We start from the raw sequence: 16,988 nt of genomic DNA, 5'->3' as shown, positions 1-16,988 counted from the left end.
GATGACGGCGATAGCGGGTTCTATTGCATACACGTGAATATCCTGTAATGATGAGAACAAATTACTTTCATCTTTCCTTCCTAATGCAGTGTTGCTTCTCAAGCATGCCCTCAAGGTTGCGTAATGGAGACGTTCAGTTCGTATTGATTGTAACGCAGAACATGCCTTACCCTGGAGGTAAAAGCAGTTCTCATCACTTACAGAGGGTCTGAGCCAACATCAACGTCGTCTGTAGAGTGGGCTTTAGTTGGGCGTGCAAGTCATTAACCGCATGCGTCTGCTCCAACTCACAATTGAGCAAAGGCTTCGTCTTGACGAGTTTCGCTATCGACCCCCTTCTAATCGGTAAGCAGTAGTATTAGAGGGAATGATGGGATAATGTGGCCCGAGTGTGAGAGATGTTGTTGGCGAGGGTGAAGCAGGCGTTGGAAGCCCGAGGCACGTTCCAATCGGAGAAACCCCGGCATCCTTCCCCAAAAGTACATGCGCATAGTCGCGACCTGCATCAAGCTTCACCTCCAACGCCAGAGAACCGCAACCCCCCAGTCCTCAACCTCTCCCACACGCGCACGACGCGCCAATCACCCCAGAATGGCCGCAGCAGAAGCCGAAGTCGCAGATGCGCTCTACAACCTCCGCCTGAGCATCAAGGCCAGCGCAACACCCATCCTGACCACGAGCGCCGAACCCACACCTGCCGATACTGTCGCAGATCTCGCCGTCGCGACACATGTCTCCTTCAATACCGATTCGGGCGACCACCGAGTGTTTGCGCTGAGCACTCCGACGCGGTTTGCGCCAGACGGCAAGGCGGTTGACTTGCGCAGCTGCTACTTCGCGTGGCTGAACAAGGACGCCTCCGTTACCGACTACTTCGCCGCTGTCCAGACGCTCAACGAGGAGCTGCCGAGCGGTGCGGGAGGCAGCGTGCAGAATCTCACCTTTGCGCAGAAGATTGAGCTCATCGCTTGGTTGAGTGGAGAGACGGAGAGCAGTGATAGCATCGCTGCTATAGATGGGGGCGCGCTCAGTGCTGCCGCCGGTGATGCGGCGGCTATTGCAGGCGGCAAGGGCGTCCCCGTCGATGGAGGAAGGGGTGCCAAAGTAGGATCAGCAGGCAAGATGGTGGATGCGCGGTTACTGCAGATCTACGACGGAGAGAGGAAGATGGGAGACCACAACAGCGTCTTGAGGGGATCCAAGAACGTCGTACGTGTCCACCGGCTCCCTGATCTCAATGCCACAACAGACTAACACTCTCTAGGACTTCTCGCCTTACCGCAAGATCGCCAGCACATTCCTCCGCTCACGCCCCGATGCCAACAAGCTACCTGCGCCCCAGCCGGCCCTTGTTGCCAATCTCCAGAAACGACCTCAACGCCGTCTACAACCCATCATCCTCCTCTCCCCATCCGCCTCCTCCCTCCTGCGCACCTCGAACGCAAAGACATTCCTCAGCGACGGCGTCTTCGTCCCACCAAACACCACAGACTCGTCCAGCACATCCGCCTCCGCGAACATGATACAAATTCAGCGTCTCCTCCCGTCCATCTCCTCACAACCCCTGACTTTCATCTGCGTCGATTCCACCGCCAGTTTTAAGCCAACATACTGGGGCCGTGTGGTCGCCATCTTCACTACTGGCCAGCTCTGGCAGTTCAAGAGCTACAAATACACACAGCCTGCGGAGTTGTTTGCAAACTACCCGGGCATATTCGTCGGCTGGAGTTCGGAAGAGCCGCCAGAGACGGTGAAGCAATTGGGTAGGGGTGTGCTACCCGTGGGCGTGGACAAGTGGACAGGCAGCGAAAAGGGCAGATGGAGGGACAGAGAGGTCGTGGAGAGGATCTGGGGCAGGATTGAAGAGGGCATGCGAAAGAGCGGCTGGACGAGAGACGGACCGGGACTGGCTGGGCAGCAGGGGCGGTAGGAGACAATGTCTCATGCGCCTTGTTCAAAGGGGGATTTGTATCGATATGTGATGGAACTCTATCTTGGGGTCTTGGGTGTTCTGGCGTTGATGCGTTATGCATGGTCTGCAAAGTGCGATATACCTCAAAAGCTGGGTTCGCGCAACACTCGGGCAAAAGAACATATCAAAGCATACTACCGAAACCAAAGCATTGCTCAGGCGCAGTGCAGTCAGGTGCGAAAACTAGATCATTCATATATGGCATTTCATTTCACATGATATCTTGGTCCCAACATAAACACCCTAATCCAAAGTCCGCAGAGCAGCCGCTCGCCAGATTATACAAAACTCCAAAGAGATTGACTAAAGTCCGACTTTTACCCTCGTAATCTACCTTCTACCACTCCAGTGGTTCGGTGATCTCCTCTCCCCGGTTGGTCTTTGGCACAGGTTGCGCCTGCACCTTGACTGGTCCGCGTCCATGTCTCTTCAAGAAACCGCTTCCATCTAGCCAAGGCCAGACAGCTGTGCGTTTCTGCTCATGCTTCTCAATCTTGTCAACGTTGGCCATGGTCAACCCGATATCATCCAGTCCGTTGACAAGGCAGTGTTTCCTGAACTCCTCGACATCAAACTTGGCAAGTTCGGTTCCGTCGGCAGAGCGGATGACTTGGTTAGGGAGGTCGACCTCAATCTCCTTGCCAGCGTTTGCCTCGTCGGCGACGCGTTGTAGGACAGCGGTGTCGGTAATTCGGATGGGAAGCATACCGTTCTTGAACGTGTTGTTGAAGAAGATATCGCCAAAGGAGGGGGCGATGATGCACTTGATGCCGAAGTCGAGGAGCGCCCAGGGTGCGTGTTCACGACTTGAGCCGCAGCCAAAGTTGGGACCTGTGCAGACTAGGATCTTTGAGTTGCGGTAAGGTTCCTTGTTCAGTACGAAAGATGGGTCCTCCTTGTTACTACCTGCCTCGAAGCGCCATGCGTGGAAGAGAGCACTACCAAGACCAGAGCGCTTGATGGTCTTGAGGAACTGCTTGGGGATGATAGCATCGGTATCAATGTTCGCTACGTCCATAGGTGCCGCGATTCCGCGGAGGGTCTCGAACTTAGGCATGCCGGCTGAGGCACCGCCTGTACTTCCAGTATTTGAGCTAGTGTGTTGAGGTCCGGAGCTAGGAAGATCCATGATCTTTTCAAGCTCTTCGTCGCTGCTAGGAGGCTCGACTTGGGCGTCCAACTCAATCTTCGGTGAGCCCTTGGCTTGTCCAGACGTTTGTGGCGCAAGTTTCCGTACATCCGCCAGGTTTCCTACAATGGCAGCGGCAGCAGCCATCGCGGGTGACATGAGATGGGTTCGGCCACCAGCACCTTGTCGGCCCTCGAAGTTTCTGTTCGAGGTCGAAGCACATCGCTCACCGGGAGAAAGAATGTCGGGGTTCATGCCCAAGCACATCGAGCATCCAGCTTCTCTCCACTCAAATCCGGCATCACTGAAGATCTTGTCAAGACCTTCTGCCTCAGCCTGCTTCTTGACCAGGCCAGAACCGGGCACAATCATGGCCCGCTTGATGTTGGAAGCCACCTTCTTGCCCTCAACGATTTGAGCAGCTGAGCGCAGGTCCTCAATGCGGGCGTTTGTGCAAGATCCGATGAAAATCTTGTCAAGTGGGATCTCCTGCATTGGGGTGCCGGCAGTCAGACCCATGTACTTCAGAGCGCGTTCGCACGCCAGCTTCTTGACCTCGTCTTGGAAGTCGTCAGGTCCAGGTACTACACCGGTAATCGGGATGACATCCTGAGGTGAAGTACCCCAGGAGACAGTCGGGGCAATGTCCTTTGCGTCGATCAGAACCTCAATGTCGTATTTGGCGCCCTCATCTGACTTGAGACCCAGCCAGTAACTGCATGCCTTCTTCCACTCCGGGCTGTCGACCTTGGGTGCTAGAGGCTTTCCCTTGAGATAGTCGATGGTAATTTGATCAGGCGCGATCATACCGGCTCTTGCGCCACCCTCGATTGACATGTTGCATATCGACATGCGCGCCTCCATGCTCAAGCCGCGGATAGCCGAGCCGCAGAATTCGATGACGGCACCTGTTCCTCCGGCGGTGCCAATCTTGCCGATGACGTGCAGGATGATGTCCTTGCTGCCAACGCCAGGTCCTAGCTCGCCCTCAACTTGGACTTTCATGTTCTTGCTCCGTTGTGTGATGATGGTCTGTGTGGCCAGAACGTGTTCGACCTCGCTGGTACCGATACCAAAGGCCAGGGCACCGAAAGCGCCATGTGTGGATGTGTGGCTGTCACCGCATACGACGGTGGTACCGGGGAGCGTGAAGCCCTGTTCGGGTCCGATGATGTGCACAATACCCTGCCTCTTGTCGTCGAGGCCGAAGTAAGTGAGGTCGAAGGCCTTGACATTCTCCTCGAGGGTCATGCATTGTAACCGCGAGTCGGTCTCTTCGATGAATTTCTCGGTCGTAGTGAGGTTTTTTCGCGACGCGGTGGGGATGTTCTGCTACCGTTAGCTGCTGCTGGATTCTGCAAGGTGCAACACATACGTGGTCGACTGTCGCGAGGGTGCAGTCCGGTCTTCGCACTCGGCGACCGGCATTTCGGAGGCCTTCAAAAGCTTGCTGTAGTTGTGTGAGTCTGTGGAAAGGCAGGACGGATTCGGAGGTCTGCCTACTGGTGATGTCACTTCATGGACAAGATGCCTGTCTGTGCAGCTGTCAGTAAGAAACAATGGCTACACAGCGCATGTCATACCAATATATAGCAGAATTGTGCCATCTTCCTTCTCTTCGACGATGTGGTCCTCGAAGACCTTGTCGTACAGGGTCTGCGGCGGTTTCACAGCAGACGGCATATTGGATATGTGAGGTAGAAGTTGCACAACAAGTCCAAAATAGGTGCAGGAAAATAGAGTTGGAGATCAAGAAAGTGAGACGTGCTCGGCCAGGGCAGGTATCGGCTTAAATGAGGCGCGTGTGGAACTCAAATCCATGGAAGGCGAACGAGGCACAAAAAGATGCCGGCCGATGTTCGGAGTCGATGGTAAGAGGGGCACAGCCGCCAATCACGCCGCGAATGATGACGGTCCGCCTCGGCCTCCACCGCTGTCGGGCTGCGATACTTCACATCTGGTAGGTGCCAGGCGGTGATAGCGCTCTTGAGCGATATAACATGCAGGCAACCTTGTCGCGCATCGCCTCTGGCGCTGCGAGCGCTCCTCTAGGTACTGTTTCCGCAGCCAATGACGACATTCACGTGTCGAGAGGTCGCTCCTGCCCCGCACTGCGCCTGCCCCACTGCACCGCCTCCCGGCCGCCGTCTGCAGCGTCAGCAAGTCTACCAACGTTCCGATTTGACACTGGACGAGCATGTTGCGACGACAGCTGACGAGGCCCTGGCCAGCCCACATGTTCACCCACGCTCCGTGAGGCTGGAATGGACATGACAGTAGCCCAAGTGCAGAAGCAATTTGCTGCGTTTGAAGAAGAAAACAATAGCCGTTGATAAGCAAGCGAGCTACCTCGTCCGACCGCGATCCTTCGACTGTATCGCTGTTCTCACCCAGTATCGCTTCTATCAACGCGGGGTGAATACAATACGCCGAAACTCCCGGCAGGTCCCTTGTAGCATATGCGCTCCAGCCATCCTCCCAGTAATCTACATGTTCCACGATACTATAGTACACCCACCGGTCTATATGCCTACCCACACATCTACAAGTTGTCCGCTGTAAAGATAAGCAATGCCATGCGATGCCGCACAAATAGTCCTACAAGTCCAATCGCGAACTGGAACGCGAGCAAACCCATAGCTAAGCGGTCCTCCCGCATGGGACCGAACCATACTAACCACAAGTTGATTAGTGTAAAGTTGCTCGACGAGACCACCTGCCCTTTCCCATCCGTCTCAACATCGAGCATCCGAAGCCGGTGCAGCACCTTGAGGCTCTCCGCTATCGGTCGTCGTAGTGGTTTGGTGAATTCGACGCGCGAGGGCTCCAGTAAACCTGTCCGTGCGTTGAAGTGCGGAAGCCGATGTCGGGGACATGGTACGATGTGGAACAGTTGGGGTGCCGAGTAGACAAAGTTGAACGCTTGCGGTAGGAGTAGCAACATGAGCGTTTTGCTGAAGTGACCGAGGATGGCTACTACGGCGAAGACCATGCCTGCAAAGTAACAGTAAGTGTCGCCCACAAACACCTTTGCTGGATACCAGTTGTGCATCAGTAAGGCCATCGAGACACCGATAAACGGTAGCAGCAGATACAGCGAAAACAGATGCGAATCCGTCGCTGGATGTGGGTACGTCGTAAATGGTGAGAGATACAGCATGTCATTGCCGACAATCAGGACTGCAATGACTATAGACTGGGCCACCTCGATGCCGTTGATGCCCGCCAAGATGTTGATGCTATTCGAGGAGAAGATGGACATCAGCGCCATGTAGACGTAGTAAAGCCAGCCTGAACGTACGTTAATAGGCAATTCAGAAACAGCTCTCAATGCAAGTACATACCCAGGTCAAAGAGCTCGCCAAGGTAAGGCCTGAGTGGTAGTGGGACGACCATCTGCGTGACACCAAAGTCGACAAAGTAGACCACGAGCATAGGAATAACTGCAAAGGCTGGAATGAGCACCTTGTGTCGCCATCTTATGTCGAACAGGTCGTCACCAATACCGAGCAGCACGATCGACTGGAGAGAAAGTATGGCCGACAGATAGGACGCAAGCTTGTTGTGAGGAAACCTGTGTAGTAGCCTCCCGGTCTCGATCAGCTCCAGTTCCTTGATCGTGTCCCGATTACCGCCGCCTGATGTTGCGACTACAATGTCTTTGTAGAACGGCCATGGTATGAAGAAGATCAAGATGAAAAGGTACACCATAGCACACACCGCGCCCATCATCTCTGGGCTATCGTCATTAGTCGATTATCATCATATGCAGTACTTGACACTCACATTTCAATCTGCTTCAGCTTACATAGATCCTTCCCTTTGAAGCCACGCTTCGCAAAGGCATCTCCAAGCCATCGTATCAAAGCATAACAGAATGCAAAGGCCAGACCACTGAGCGCTATCGACGCAACAAGCGGCTCACCGTCACCGTGAAGCGTGTTGGCCAGCACACCGACACATGCGAGCGATAGGGAGAGCAGTGAAAGTGATTCTGTTGATGATAGCGCGCTCGCCATGGTGACAGTGATAGTGTCTGATGTCGAGGTGACGGCGGATCTTGGCACGTGGACGCCTGTAGCTGTTGACTCCGCGCGGCCGTTTGCTGTCGCGACGATATCAACAACGGTTGCGCAACCTCCCCACAGCAACACCGTCACGACCTGCCGTTTTGCCGAATCGCCACCTCTTTGTCTGAACCCGGAGCGTGACTCTGCGTGAATCGTTCGAAGTGGACTTGAGACTGACAGATAAAGATTGTGAACAGATCCACGACTCTAGCAACGAAACCAACAAGCTCGCCGAGTGAGCGAGAGACGAACAGAGCAGCACAATCTGCACGAGGTCGTGGTTGCGGTGTTTGGTGAGTAGAGATTCTGGCAAGGTGTTGTTTCGGCTTCTTCCTGCTCTGCTAACCCGAAACGATAGACCCACGAACATTGGCATCAACATGGCGGACCACAACCAAGCCAGCCGCTCGGCCAAGGCTGATGAGCTCCTGGACGGTCTGAATGCGGTGAGCAGTCATCTCGCGTCGCGAAGTTTCCTCCAGCACTTGACAGCGTCGCGTCTGCCCTCTGCTGCAGTCAGCGATTCGTCCTCGCTGGGCCCCACCAAGGAGGAAGCACGGTCGCCTGCACGGAGACCGCATCTCAATATCGCCGCCGCTTTCGAAGACGAGATCGAGCACGTGGATCTAATCGCTCCCCTGATTCAGGAGCCTTGCGCCGACGGCAGCACCGGCAGCGTCGAGCAGCGCGTCATCGACCAACTAGAGGTGGCCTTTGTGTGTGCGCATCGCGCCTACGCTGAGATGGCTGCAGAGCGAAGCTTCCAGACCTTCTCGCATGGCCACCAGGACCTCGTACTCGCTGTCGACTTCAACTACTTCGGCACGCGCATGGTCACGGCAAGCTCAGATCATCGCGTCAAGGTCTGGGACAAGAAGGACGATTCGTGGACCCTGGTCGAGAGCTGGAAAGCTCACGATGCCGAGATTGTCGATGTAAGTTATCTAATCTTCAGCCGCAAATCTTCTTTCGGTCACCTGCATGCCATTTTGCCACCTTTGTGACCCGTCGCTAACTTCATGTACAGGTCAAGTGGAACGGCCCCTTCATGGGCGAGGTTGTCGGTAGTATTGGTGAAGATGGTCGCTGCAAGATCTGGCAAGAGGACGTCACCGAGGTGGCCATGTCTGGCAACCGCTTCAAGCTGGTCTACGTACTCCCTTCATTGACCAACGCGCCGTTCATGTCTTTGGACTTCAAGAACATCATGCAGGAGACCTGGCTCGCGCTCATCACCCGCGACGGCTATCTCACTGTGTACGAGCCCCAGGATCAGAACAATCTCCATGAATGGACTATCCTGGCAGAGCGCTGGGTCTCCGAGAATAACCCTCCCGAGCGCCAAGAGGAGGTAGGCTTCAAGGTCGTTTTTCACAAGGAGAAGCTACCCTGTTGGACCGCCATCACCGCTGGCCTTGACCGCAAGTCGCTGTCCCTCGCCGTTGCTGCCATGAAAGACGTCCTTGTTTTCCGCACTGACAAGGCCAAGCGCTTCTTCCAAGTTGCAAAGCTGGAGGGTGCTCGTCAGATCATTCGGGACCTGGCCTGGGCTAATGGTTCTATGCGAGGTTACGACATCTTGGCCACAGCTAGCAAGGATGGCGCTATTCGCATTTATGAGCTTCGAACGCAGACCGAGGATAGGAACGCTGCATCTGGAGAAGCATCGTCTTCCGCTCCGCTTTCAGTTTCTCCGCGAGGCCATCGACAGAACGCCCCATCTGGTATTGGAGCTGGACTGGCTGGAGCTTCCAAGGCCCCCGACACTTCCATTGAGAATGAGCAGTATCCTGGTCGCATCAAGCAGAGGGTAGAGATGACCGATGAGCTCACCAATCATCACGGAGCGGTTTGGCGTGTCGCGTTCTCGCAGATGGGTAAGTCACACCGGAAGAACATGCACAGTCACAACTAACATTTATCACAGGTGATCTTCTCGTCACTACTGGAGATGACGCTAGCATTCGTACCTGGAAGAAGGCCGCTGATGGCCACTGGCAAGAATATGCCCAGATTGAGACCGCTCAAGATAACTAGCGAGTCAAACGTTTCCTGCATCGTCAGATTCGACATGTTAGGGCTCGACTGGTCTTCTGGATGAGACATCTACGGCGTTGGTGGTAGGCGGATCGGCAAAGATATGTTAGCAAGCCACAACGCATTGCATAACGGAGCAATTATGGGATGAGGGAGGGAGATTTTGCATATGGAATTTTCGGCGTTTAGGCATCAGGATAACACCACACGACATACGACGCATGGCTATTACGCTGCGTCCAGGTCATTTCACGTTTAGATACCCACGGCTATCCATCACCGATTCATCAGCCATGTCATGGTGGGACTTTTCATTTCAGTAATCTTTGGTATAAAATCAGGAATAGCAGCTATGCTTACACTAACATCGTGCACCCACGTCCGCCGTTGTCAATGCTGTACCGCACCAGTCGAAGCTGCTGTCTTTACTCACGACGGTCTCAGTCTAAGTCGCCGCTGCTGTCTTTACTTACATCTGCCTCAGTCCAAGCCGCCGCCGCCTGCGTCTTCATCAGCTACCGCACCAACCGACCCGGTTGAAGCTGCTATCTATTGTCACATCGGCCTCCGTCCAAACCGCCTGCCTCTTCATCAGCTGCCGCAGCAACTGACCCGGTTGAAGCTGCTGTCTATCGTTACATCGACCTCGGTCCAAGCCGCCTGCCTCTTCATCAGCTGCGCATCGTACTTGCCCGTCGCTAGAGCTACCGGAGCTATGGTCACACAGGCCAAAAGAAAGAGGATATCTAAGGCCACAGTTAATTCGGATGCAGAAGACTCCAGGGAAATACAGCGCCCAAACAATGAAGAACTATATGGATGGGATGTCTGTAATGCTGGAGCTGAGCCACCCATGGTCATCGACGATGCTGTTGCTGAAGACCCAGAAGCTGCCAGAGCGGAACGGGAGTTATGGGTTTACCTGCCCTTTACAGATCAAGAATTAACGGATACCACGCTGTCTAGCGAGGAGGTCGTAAGGATGGTAGAACGCGGCTATCCCGCCCTTGCAACCAGTGCCATGGCGGATTTCTACCAGTCAGCTCGTGAGCACCTGTCTACATCGCCACCGCTCACCATCTCAGTGCGCGAGGAGTATCCGACGACATGGCCAACTACAAACACAGCAATGGATGGCTACTGGGGCCAAGCTACCGATGCGGAGAAAGCTCTTCACCCTCCTGACCACCAGGTTGACTCTACAGACGACTTTGCATGGCTTGATATATCAGAGAGGTTGTTAGTCAAACCCTGTGGGAGCCCCAACGACTCTCTCATGGTGTTGTCCTCATATCCGACTGCTGACGTCAACTCAACTGTGCACTTGGCTTATGGGACCAACGACGATATGTCCAACCAGTCCATGTGGCTTCTGTACTCAAAGATAGGTTTCCACGTCGCTGATATCAGGGAGCATTCGATGTTTCATGTGGACGTTTTTCCCTGGCGGTTGAATCGCAAGACCGTGCCTGAGGGTGACAGCTCCCTTAGTCTCCTCCGCCAGCTTCCTGCCGATCTTCGAGAATACTGGGCCACTGCCGCCCAGGCATTCATCCGCATATCTGAGTCAAGAATCCTCTTGGTCGTCGGTAATGTTAATACAGGACGAGGACCAGTACAGAAATCAAAATAGACACTAGAATGGAGAACAGGAAAAGCATAGGCAAACACGCAAGAAGCACCATGTTACCAAGAAACGCAGGTTAGCCAAAATGCGAGGGGGATAATTCACAAGAGGAGCATAACTCGCAGGAGGAGGGTAACTCGCAGAAGAACCGCCGCAAGAGACCTAGGAAGCAGCGTCTTGTTAGAAACCACCAGCCTCTTAAGGTCTAGACGGCTGCCTAGAAGACATTATCGGGGGAGCAGGACGAACTCGACGTGAATGGCTTCCACCAATTAGACTTCGAAGACGAGACCGATCCGCAGACTATCGGCGCTGAGCGACTTGCATGGTTATCTGTTTACGTCCCCTTATCCGACGATGCCTTGTTTGACATTACCCTGGCTGGCGACGATGTTGTGCGCATGTTCGAAACCGCCTTCCCTGTACTCTTAATATCTAACCAAAGGATAAGAATCTTTTGGGACTTGGTAAGTCCTGTCTGTACGAAATGCATGTGAAGCATATACTGACTTTGTACTTTTGCAGGTTAACCAGCACCTCCAGAGCTCACCGCCGTTCCGCATACCTGTTCGAGAGATCAATCCACATACCTGGCCCTTGACAGATCCTGTTGTTGACGGGTTATGGGGAGATGCAGCCGCCGCAGAAGTAAGTTCTGCTTGTACGAAGTGCATGTGAGACATGTACTAACTTCGTACCTCTACCTCTCTAGGTAGCGCTCGACATCCCAATTATACCACACTGGCTCGATATGGACCCAAGCCTTCTGTGCAAGCCGGTTGGGAGTCTGGACGACACACTGATGATTGTGTCAAGTTACCCCACGGCAGATCCACGCTCTACCGTGCACCTTCGGTACAGAACGGTTGATGACCTCTCCAACGCATCTATGTGGACATTCTACAGTAAGCTCGGCTACCATGTAGCCACCATACGAGACCACGGGCTACTTCACGTCGATGTGTGCCCAAGGCGCATTGATAGGAAGCTGGTCCCTGGGGGGACAGCTCCATGTCCCTTCTTCGCCAAATGCCAGCCGACGTCCGCGAGTTCTGGGACTTTGCTGCCTACGTCTTTATCCGTCTGTCGAACTCCAAAGTTGCCCTGATTGTCGGGAACGTGGCAATCCGTTCGTACACTTTGTATCTCAAGTCGATGGCCATCCCGCAAACTACTGTCTGGGCGTTCGGGGAAAGGCGGTACGCTTCTGAAATGCCACTAGCATGGCTAGAGACATCGGCCAACGGTCGTGTCATCCATCGCATCAGTTTCGCCATCAACCATCCAGAAGCCTTCAACCGGAATCGTGGTTCGGTAGTTACTGACATACAACGGAGGTACGCTTTCAGGGAGAGAATCATCGATTTTTGCCAAGCTAAGCTGTTCGGACACATTCATCTGCCCGGCTTTTTGTCGACTACTTCCTACGTCTTTCAGTTATCAACCGGCAGCATACTTCCAGTGAAATCTCTATTCGAACACAAGAAAGGGAACGACACGATTAAGGACCATTTCAGCGGGCCAACCCTCGACAATGGCTCCTTGGATAAAACCATGGAGAGGATTACTGGCCTCAGTGTCGAACAGCAGTTGGCTATCAAGGCCATCCGGAAATCAGTGAACGTAAAGCCGGCTGATGCGCTAAGCTATTGGAATCGCGCCGATGTCAAGCTTAAGTATGCCGGATACATTGTGACCTACGTTCTGTTGACCACTACGTGGCGGAACCAAAAGGCGTCAACGGTGTCGAGGACCAGAGCGACTGCTGACCAGCAACCACCGGAGATACAGGAGAAAAGAAGGCTTCGGCACAACGCTCGGCAGGTCTCGCGTGCGTCCTAACGCAAAAAGCGGTATTGACTATATTGCTAAGGCACCTCATACCCGAAAAAAAAAGCTGAACAGATCTGCGGGCTACATTAAGACCAAAGTCTGCAAAGTAGGTGACCTAGCGGCAACGTAGGTTCTAGGGTGTTTATTTTTTATTAGGTTAACGTGAAGGGAGAAGGAAGAGTATACTTATCCAGACCGAGGAGGGGAATTGTATGATAGGGTTGTGGTATGGTCGGTGGACTCGAGGTACCATCTGGGTCTAGATCTTTCAGATGCATCTGGGCTAGGGGACAGAAGTAGTGGGGTAGAAAGCCGTTGCGTAATGCTAGGAACGTTGTAGGATTAGCGTATACAGATCGTTGGAATCGAAGACGTGGCCTTTCTGACAGCGGATCCGACTCCACAACTCGACTTGAAACTAATGCGATGCCTTGACGATAAACAGAGAAGTATCATTGAGCTGCTGAGTAGGCAAAAGAAGTGCTGAGGATATGTTACATTTTTGGAAGAATTTTTCCATCCAATCAGGCTTCCTGGCGCAATGGTAGCGCGTCAGATTCCAGTATTACCTGGAGCTTCCTGAAGGTTATGTGTTCAAATCACATGGAGGTCATGTTTTTGAGTCCCCTGGGTGCTTGGGACAGTGTATGTTTTTTGCCGTTGGGTGGGAGGGGATGCGTTGATGCCCTGGTGCGTTGTGGTGACCGAATTCGCCAAGGAGGGGTGACTCCACTAAGAACCGAGGATCTGGACCCAAGTAGACCATGACTCTTCTGAAATTGGCGTGCATTTGTTTGAACTGCTTGAATTATCCGAATGATCCGAAGACAACCGCTTTACCAGATGAATTGTCCTCCTGCAACATGGACCTTTCGAGCATTAAGAGGATATGCGACGTTCTAATGAGGAGCTCTACCGGACATCAGCAAGCATTGCGACACCAAGGAGGATGCATTGACTTACCGTCATACTCAATTTCGTATGTGACTGGCATGTCCTCATCTGTGCTGATGAGAATCGGAGCGTCCCTCCGAAGCTTCCGCTCCCTGACATTGAAGCGTATACCGCTGTCTTTCCTCGGACTGACCCAGAGGATGCGCGGGTCGTCCAAGTCCGCTTTCTCTTCCTCTACCTCTCTTACGATCTCTTTACCCTTACCTACCTCCTCAACAACCTCGTTTGGTACCTCCATATCCGTCGTCAAGCCCTTCGCCGCAATGTCTCGCAACCAATCTCTCCACACTCGGAGTACACCTTCCTCAATGTCAACAAAGTTGGTGAAAAGATTGTGAGAACCGATCTTGACAAGATTCGTCTGCGCAACCAGCTGCGTGAACAATTCATGCGCCTCCAATCCAAGTGTCTGTCTCACGGTCTCGCCTTCGTATCTCTCCTGTACTGCCCCCGGAAAGGTACGACTGCCAGGTACGTCTCCAGGTCGGCGCTTCACTCTCCTGCCATCCGCTTCCAAATCGCGCCTATGGGGCTTGAAGCGCGAGTACATGTTGTTGTATTCGGCTAGTCTGCCAACCTCATCTGTAGCAGAGTTGTAATCATCGTAACTCTTTAAGCCATCGGTGCATCGGTATGTACAGAAGTACGGGGGCTCGGTGAGCTTCGCAGAGGGGTGGAAACATTCGAGAAGCACCGAGTGCGAATGTAGCTCGGCAGCTGCAGTGAGCCGATTATGGAGGATACGTAGGATGAGCGTGTATATGCGATGCGATATCGTGGTCAATTGTAGGAGTTCGGGCGTTGGTATGGGCGTAAGGAGGTGGAGAAGTAACTACAATGGTTAGCAAGTTGGACGCGATACGGATGTGACAGGAAAGCATGCCTCATTGGGAAGCCTGTAGAGATAGCATTCACCCATGATGTCAGATGCCATTGTATATATGTCAGGTTGCAACGTAGAATGTCAAACCTCGTGGGGCACGAGTCTACACACATGGGCGAAGGGAGCAACACCACGACTCGGAGATAAGATATCGTCATCGCGGTGCTAGGCTCACTTTGGCGGGGCCGAGGCTTGTCCGGATGAAGTTAGAGCATCATCAGAGACGCGCTTTCCCATTCAAGCCTCAGCACTCACTTTCTCAACTCACCTCGCAAACCTCAACTTCACCTGATCGTCGACAAATATCTAGGTAATAGAGTGAGTGTGGCTCTCTCTTTACCCACGATGCAAGGCTTTGTCGCTCGTCAGAGAACCGGCAGTCCTGCCGCTGGTCAGCCTCAAGGCAAGCCCGACCGCCAAGCCAATGCAGCAAACGCGAGGGTGTCAATAAGAAACGGACATCCCGTTCAGCAACCTCGAGCAACTTCTGGTATTCCAGCGCGCGGACTCAACGTTACCCAAAACAACTCCGCCGTATTGCAGCAGCCCGTCCAAAATCGACAGTCAGGTCCGGGTCCAAGTCAAAAGCGCGATCTTTATGACACTGATGCAGAGAGTCTTGACACTACTGTGAACCCATCTATCGTACAGGTCGAAGATAGTCAACAGAAAGAGCAGCACTACCCACAGCAAGATCATGTCGTCAACCTTGGTGGCACTTCGGAGATCGAAGGAGAAGACGATGAGTATGCAGACGAGCCAGAGGATAGGGAAGACGGATCTGAAGATTATGATGACGACGAACTGCTGCAAGAAAACCGAGACTTCCTTCATGCGAGCAGAGTTGCACATCTTCCTTATGATGAGCAAGTGAACTTTTTGCATCAGGCAGGGCGAGGTGGACTCCCAACTGTCCGAGGTGATTCATATCCCCCGACCACCAATGGTGAGCCGTCCGAGTGGGAAGGTGGACAGGAAGCACTCTCCGACTTCCACAACGAGTTCGCTCCCAGTTCCCCTCCGCCTCAACGTCAGAACATAAACAAGCAAGCCGCACACATGCCGGCGTCCCATGCCCCGCAACAACAACAAAGGCGAAACATGTCAATTGCCAGCCAGGGTACGCAGCAGCCATCGGGTTTGTTTCGGCATAGTGCGCAGATCCGCGAGCAGTCTCGCACTGCCGCGCCTTCCCTGCAGGCTGGAGGTCAAAACGTTCAGCATCACGCCCTCGCCCTTCCCACCAGTCAACACCAAGCCCATCACCCGGACAAGCACAATGGCACTGCCAATCTGCCGATATATTCGGGTCCTCATCCTGGTACTCAGGTGCAGCCCAGCAAATCTCAGCAACACCTTGTTCGACAGTCTTCTGGCCCCAGGACGCAGCCCCCACCCAGGAACAATGCCATGCCCAGTGAGCCTCATGCGCCTCAAAAGCGCCAGCCTCTAGTACCGGCTATACATGAACCCGTCGCGCAGCAGCAATCGGTCGAACAAGCGCCGATCGAGGAGCCTGAGGTTGTCTCCCATGAAGACTACGACCACACGACGCTGTTCGGGATGAGTTACGAGCAGCTTAGGAACGAAAGCTTCGATACTGATCCCCGTGCCCGGCCGTCTGTGCTCTCAAAGGAGGATCTTCAGAAGCCTCTGGTCGAGCGTCTAGAGCTAGTACAGCAGAACCCAGATGCCGTTCAGCAATCCGAGTTCTTCCAATCACTGCCCACAACCGAATGGGAGGATGCTGGCGACTGGTTCCTCGATCGATTCCAAGACATCATTCGGCGCACAAAGGAGGCAAGGCAAAAGAAACGCAAGCTAGCGCAGGAGTTTGAGGCAGAAGTTGAGAAGCGACACGAGCACGTTTCAAAGCGGCAGCATCAAGTTCAGCAGGCGATGGAGAAGATGAAGTCGCAGGGTGAGGGTCTAGTGCCTAGGAGCCCAAGATCCAGGAAAGGATAGGAGCGAAGCTTCTGAGCTCTGCTCTCTTGTTTCGTACCATCTGGTGTTTACACGGCGCAGCGCAATGATGGCTGCCATGGCAGGATCACTATGTCCGGCGCAATGACACTGCTCGATGTTGCCACGCGTATATTATACCCATATATCAATTTACCTACTATTTCAAAACGTAAGCGTGCGCCATACCTTCTCTCACGGGGTGCATTTTCTCTTACTGTAACATCATCCCGATGCGCTAGAGCTTAATTATGTACTACCACTCTCAACTATCCTTTCCTAACCTCATCTTGTGTACGGTTTGTCTATCAAAAGCCAAGCAACTCGCAGCGCTGTCCCGCTCAGAGGAGGAACTAAACAGATGAGTTGCAGTCTACATTGATGTCAAAACGGAAATTCACAAAATCTTCAGGCAATGCAGACTCCTTGGTGGTTTATGTCTATCAGCCTACATAGATGTGTGTTCAGTTTTTCTTTCGAACGAGGTCGTGCTCTTCGAATCTGATTCACTCTCATCACAA

General features: G+C 53.3%; 8 protein-coding genes and 1 non-coding gene across 9 annotated transcripts; 6 read left to right on the top strand and 3 right to left on the bottom strand.

The window, feature by feature from the left end:
- Window positions 1-591: 591 nt before the first annotated feature.
- J4E92_005815 (uncharacterized protein) lies at window positions 592-1,930 on the top strand (the record flags this gene model as incomplete). Its single annotated transcript, XM_051497192.1, has 2 exons — window positions 592-1,209; window positions 1,265-1,930. 2 exons carry the CDS (start codon window positions 592-594, stop codon window positions 1,928-1,930), a joined length of 1,284 nt encoding a protein of 427 aa, XP_051352852.1.
- A 379-nt stretch (window positions 1,931-2,309) lies between these two features.
- On the bottom strand, window positions 2,310-4,784 carry J4E92_005814 (uncharacterized protein; the record flags this gene model as incomplete). The annotated part of the gene is made up of 4 exons (XM_051497191.1): window positions 2,310-4,430; window positions 4,477-4,551; window positions 4,605-4,636; window positions 4,685-4,784. The coding sequence occupies 4 exons, from the start codon at window positions 4,782-4,784 to the stop codon at window positions 2,310-2,312; spliced, it is 2,328 nt and encodes a 775-aa protein (XP_051352851.1).
- Window positions 4,785-5,643: 859 nt separating this feature from the next.
- On the bottom strand, window positions 5,644-7,120 carry J4E92_005813 (uncharacterized protein; the record flags this gene model as incomplete). The annotated part of the gene is made up of 3 exons (XM_051497190.1): window positions 5,644-6,392; window positions 6,446-6,840; window positions 6,888-7,120. 3 exons carry the CDS (start codon window positions 7,118-7,120, stop codon window positions 5,644-5,646), a joined length of 1,377 nt encoding a protein of 458 aa, XP_051352850.1.
- A 431-nt stretch (window positions 7,121-7,551) lies between these two features.
- On the top strand, window positions 7,552-9,208 carry J4E92_005812 (uncharacterized protein; the record flags this gene model as incomplete). Its single annotated transcript, XM_051497189.1, has 3 exons — window positions 7,552-8,106; window positions 8,199-9,048; window positions 9,099-9,208. The coding sequence occupies 3 exons, from the start codon at window positions 7,552-7,554 to the stop codon at window positions 9,206-9,208; spliced, it is 1,515 nt and encodes a 504-aa protein (XP_051352849.1).
- A 715-nt stretch (window positions 9,209-9,923) lies between these two features.
- Window positions 9,924-10,841, top strand: J4E92_005811 (uncharacterized protein; the record flags this gene model as incomplete). Its single annotated transcript, XM_051497188.1, has 1 exon — window positions 9,924-10,841. One exon carries the CDS (start codon window positions 9,924-9,926, stop codon window positions 10,839-10,841), a length of 918 nt encoding a protein of 305 aa, XP_051352848.1.
- Window positions 10,842-11,225: 384 nt separating this feature from the next.
- On the top strand, window positions 11,226-12,677 carry J4E92_005810 (uncharacterized protein; the record flags this gene model as incomplete). Its single annotated transcript, XM_051497187.1, has 2 exons — window positions 11,226-11,230; window positions 11,843-12,677. The coding sequence occupies 2 exons, from the start codon at window positions 11,226-11,228 to the stop codon at window positions 12,675-12,677; spliced, it is 840 nt and encodes a 279-aa protein (XP_051352847.1).
- A 518-nt stretch (window positions 12,678-13,195) lies between these two features.
- Window positions 13,196-13,281, top strand: J4E92_005809. Its single transcript has one exon. It is a non-coding gene; the product is annotated as a tRNA-Trp (tRNA).
- A 195-nt stretch (window positions 13,282-13,476) lies between these two features.
- J4E92_005808 (uncharacterized protein) lies at window positions 13,477-14,556 on the bottom strand (the record flags this gene model as incomplete). Its single annotated transcript, XM_051497186.1, has 3 exons — window positions 13,477-13,580; window positions 13,632-14,454; window positions 14,506-14,556. 3 exons carry the CDS (start codon window positions 14,554-14,556, stop codon window positions 13,477-13,479), a joined length of 978 nt encoding a protein of 325 aa, XP_051352846.1.
- A 294-nt stretch (window positions 14,557-14,850) lies between these two features.
- On the top strand, window positions 14,851-16,470 carry J4E92_005807 (uncharacterized protein; the record flags this gene model as incomplete). The annotated part of the gene is made up of 1 exon (XM_051497185.1): window positions 14,851-16,470. The coding sequence occupies one exon, from the start codon at window positions 14,851-14,853 to the stop codon at window positions 16,468-16,470; it is 1,620 nt and encodes a 539-aa protein (XP_051352845.1).
- Window positions 16,471-16,988: the final 518 nt, after the last annotated feature.

Source organism: Alternaria infectoria (assembly GCF_024043175.1).
Source record: "Alternaria infectoria strain BMP 0036 chromosome Unknown scaffold_8, whole genome shotgun sequence".
Taxonomy (NCBI): domain Eukaryota; kingdom Fungi; phylum Ascomycota; class Dothideomycetes; order Pleosporales; family Pleosporaceae; genus Alternaria; species Alternaria infectoria.
The sequence above is the reverse complement of the archived record's forward strand: the minus strand, read 5'-3'. Positions and strand labels throughout refer to the sequence as shown.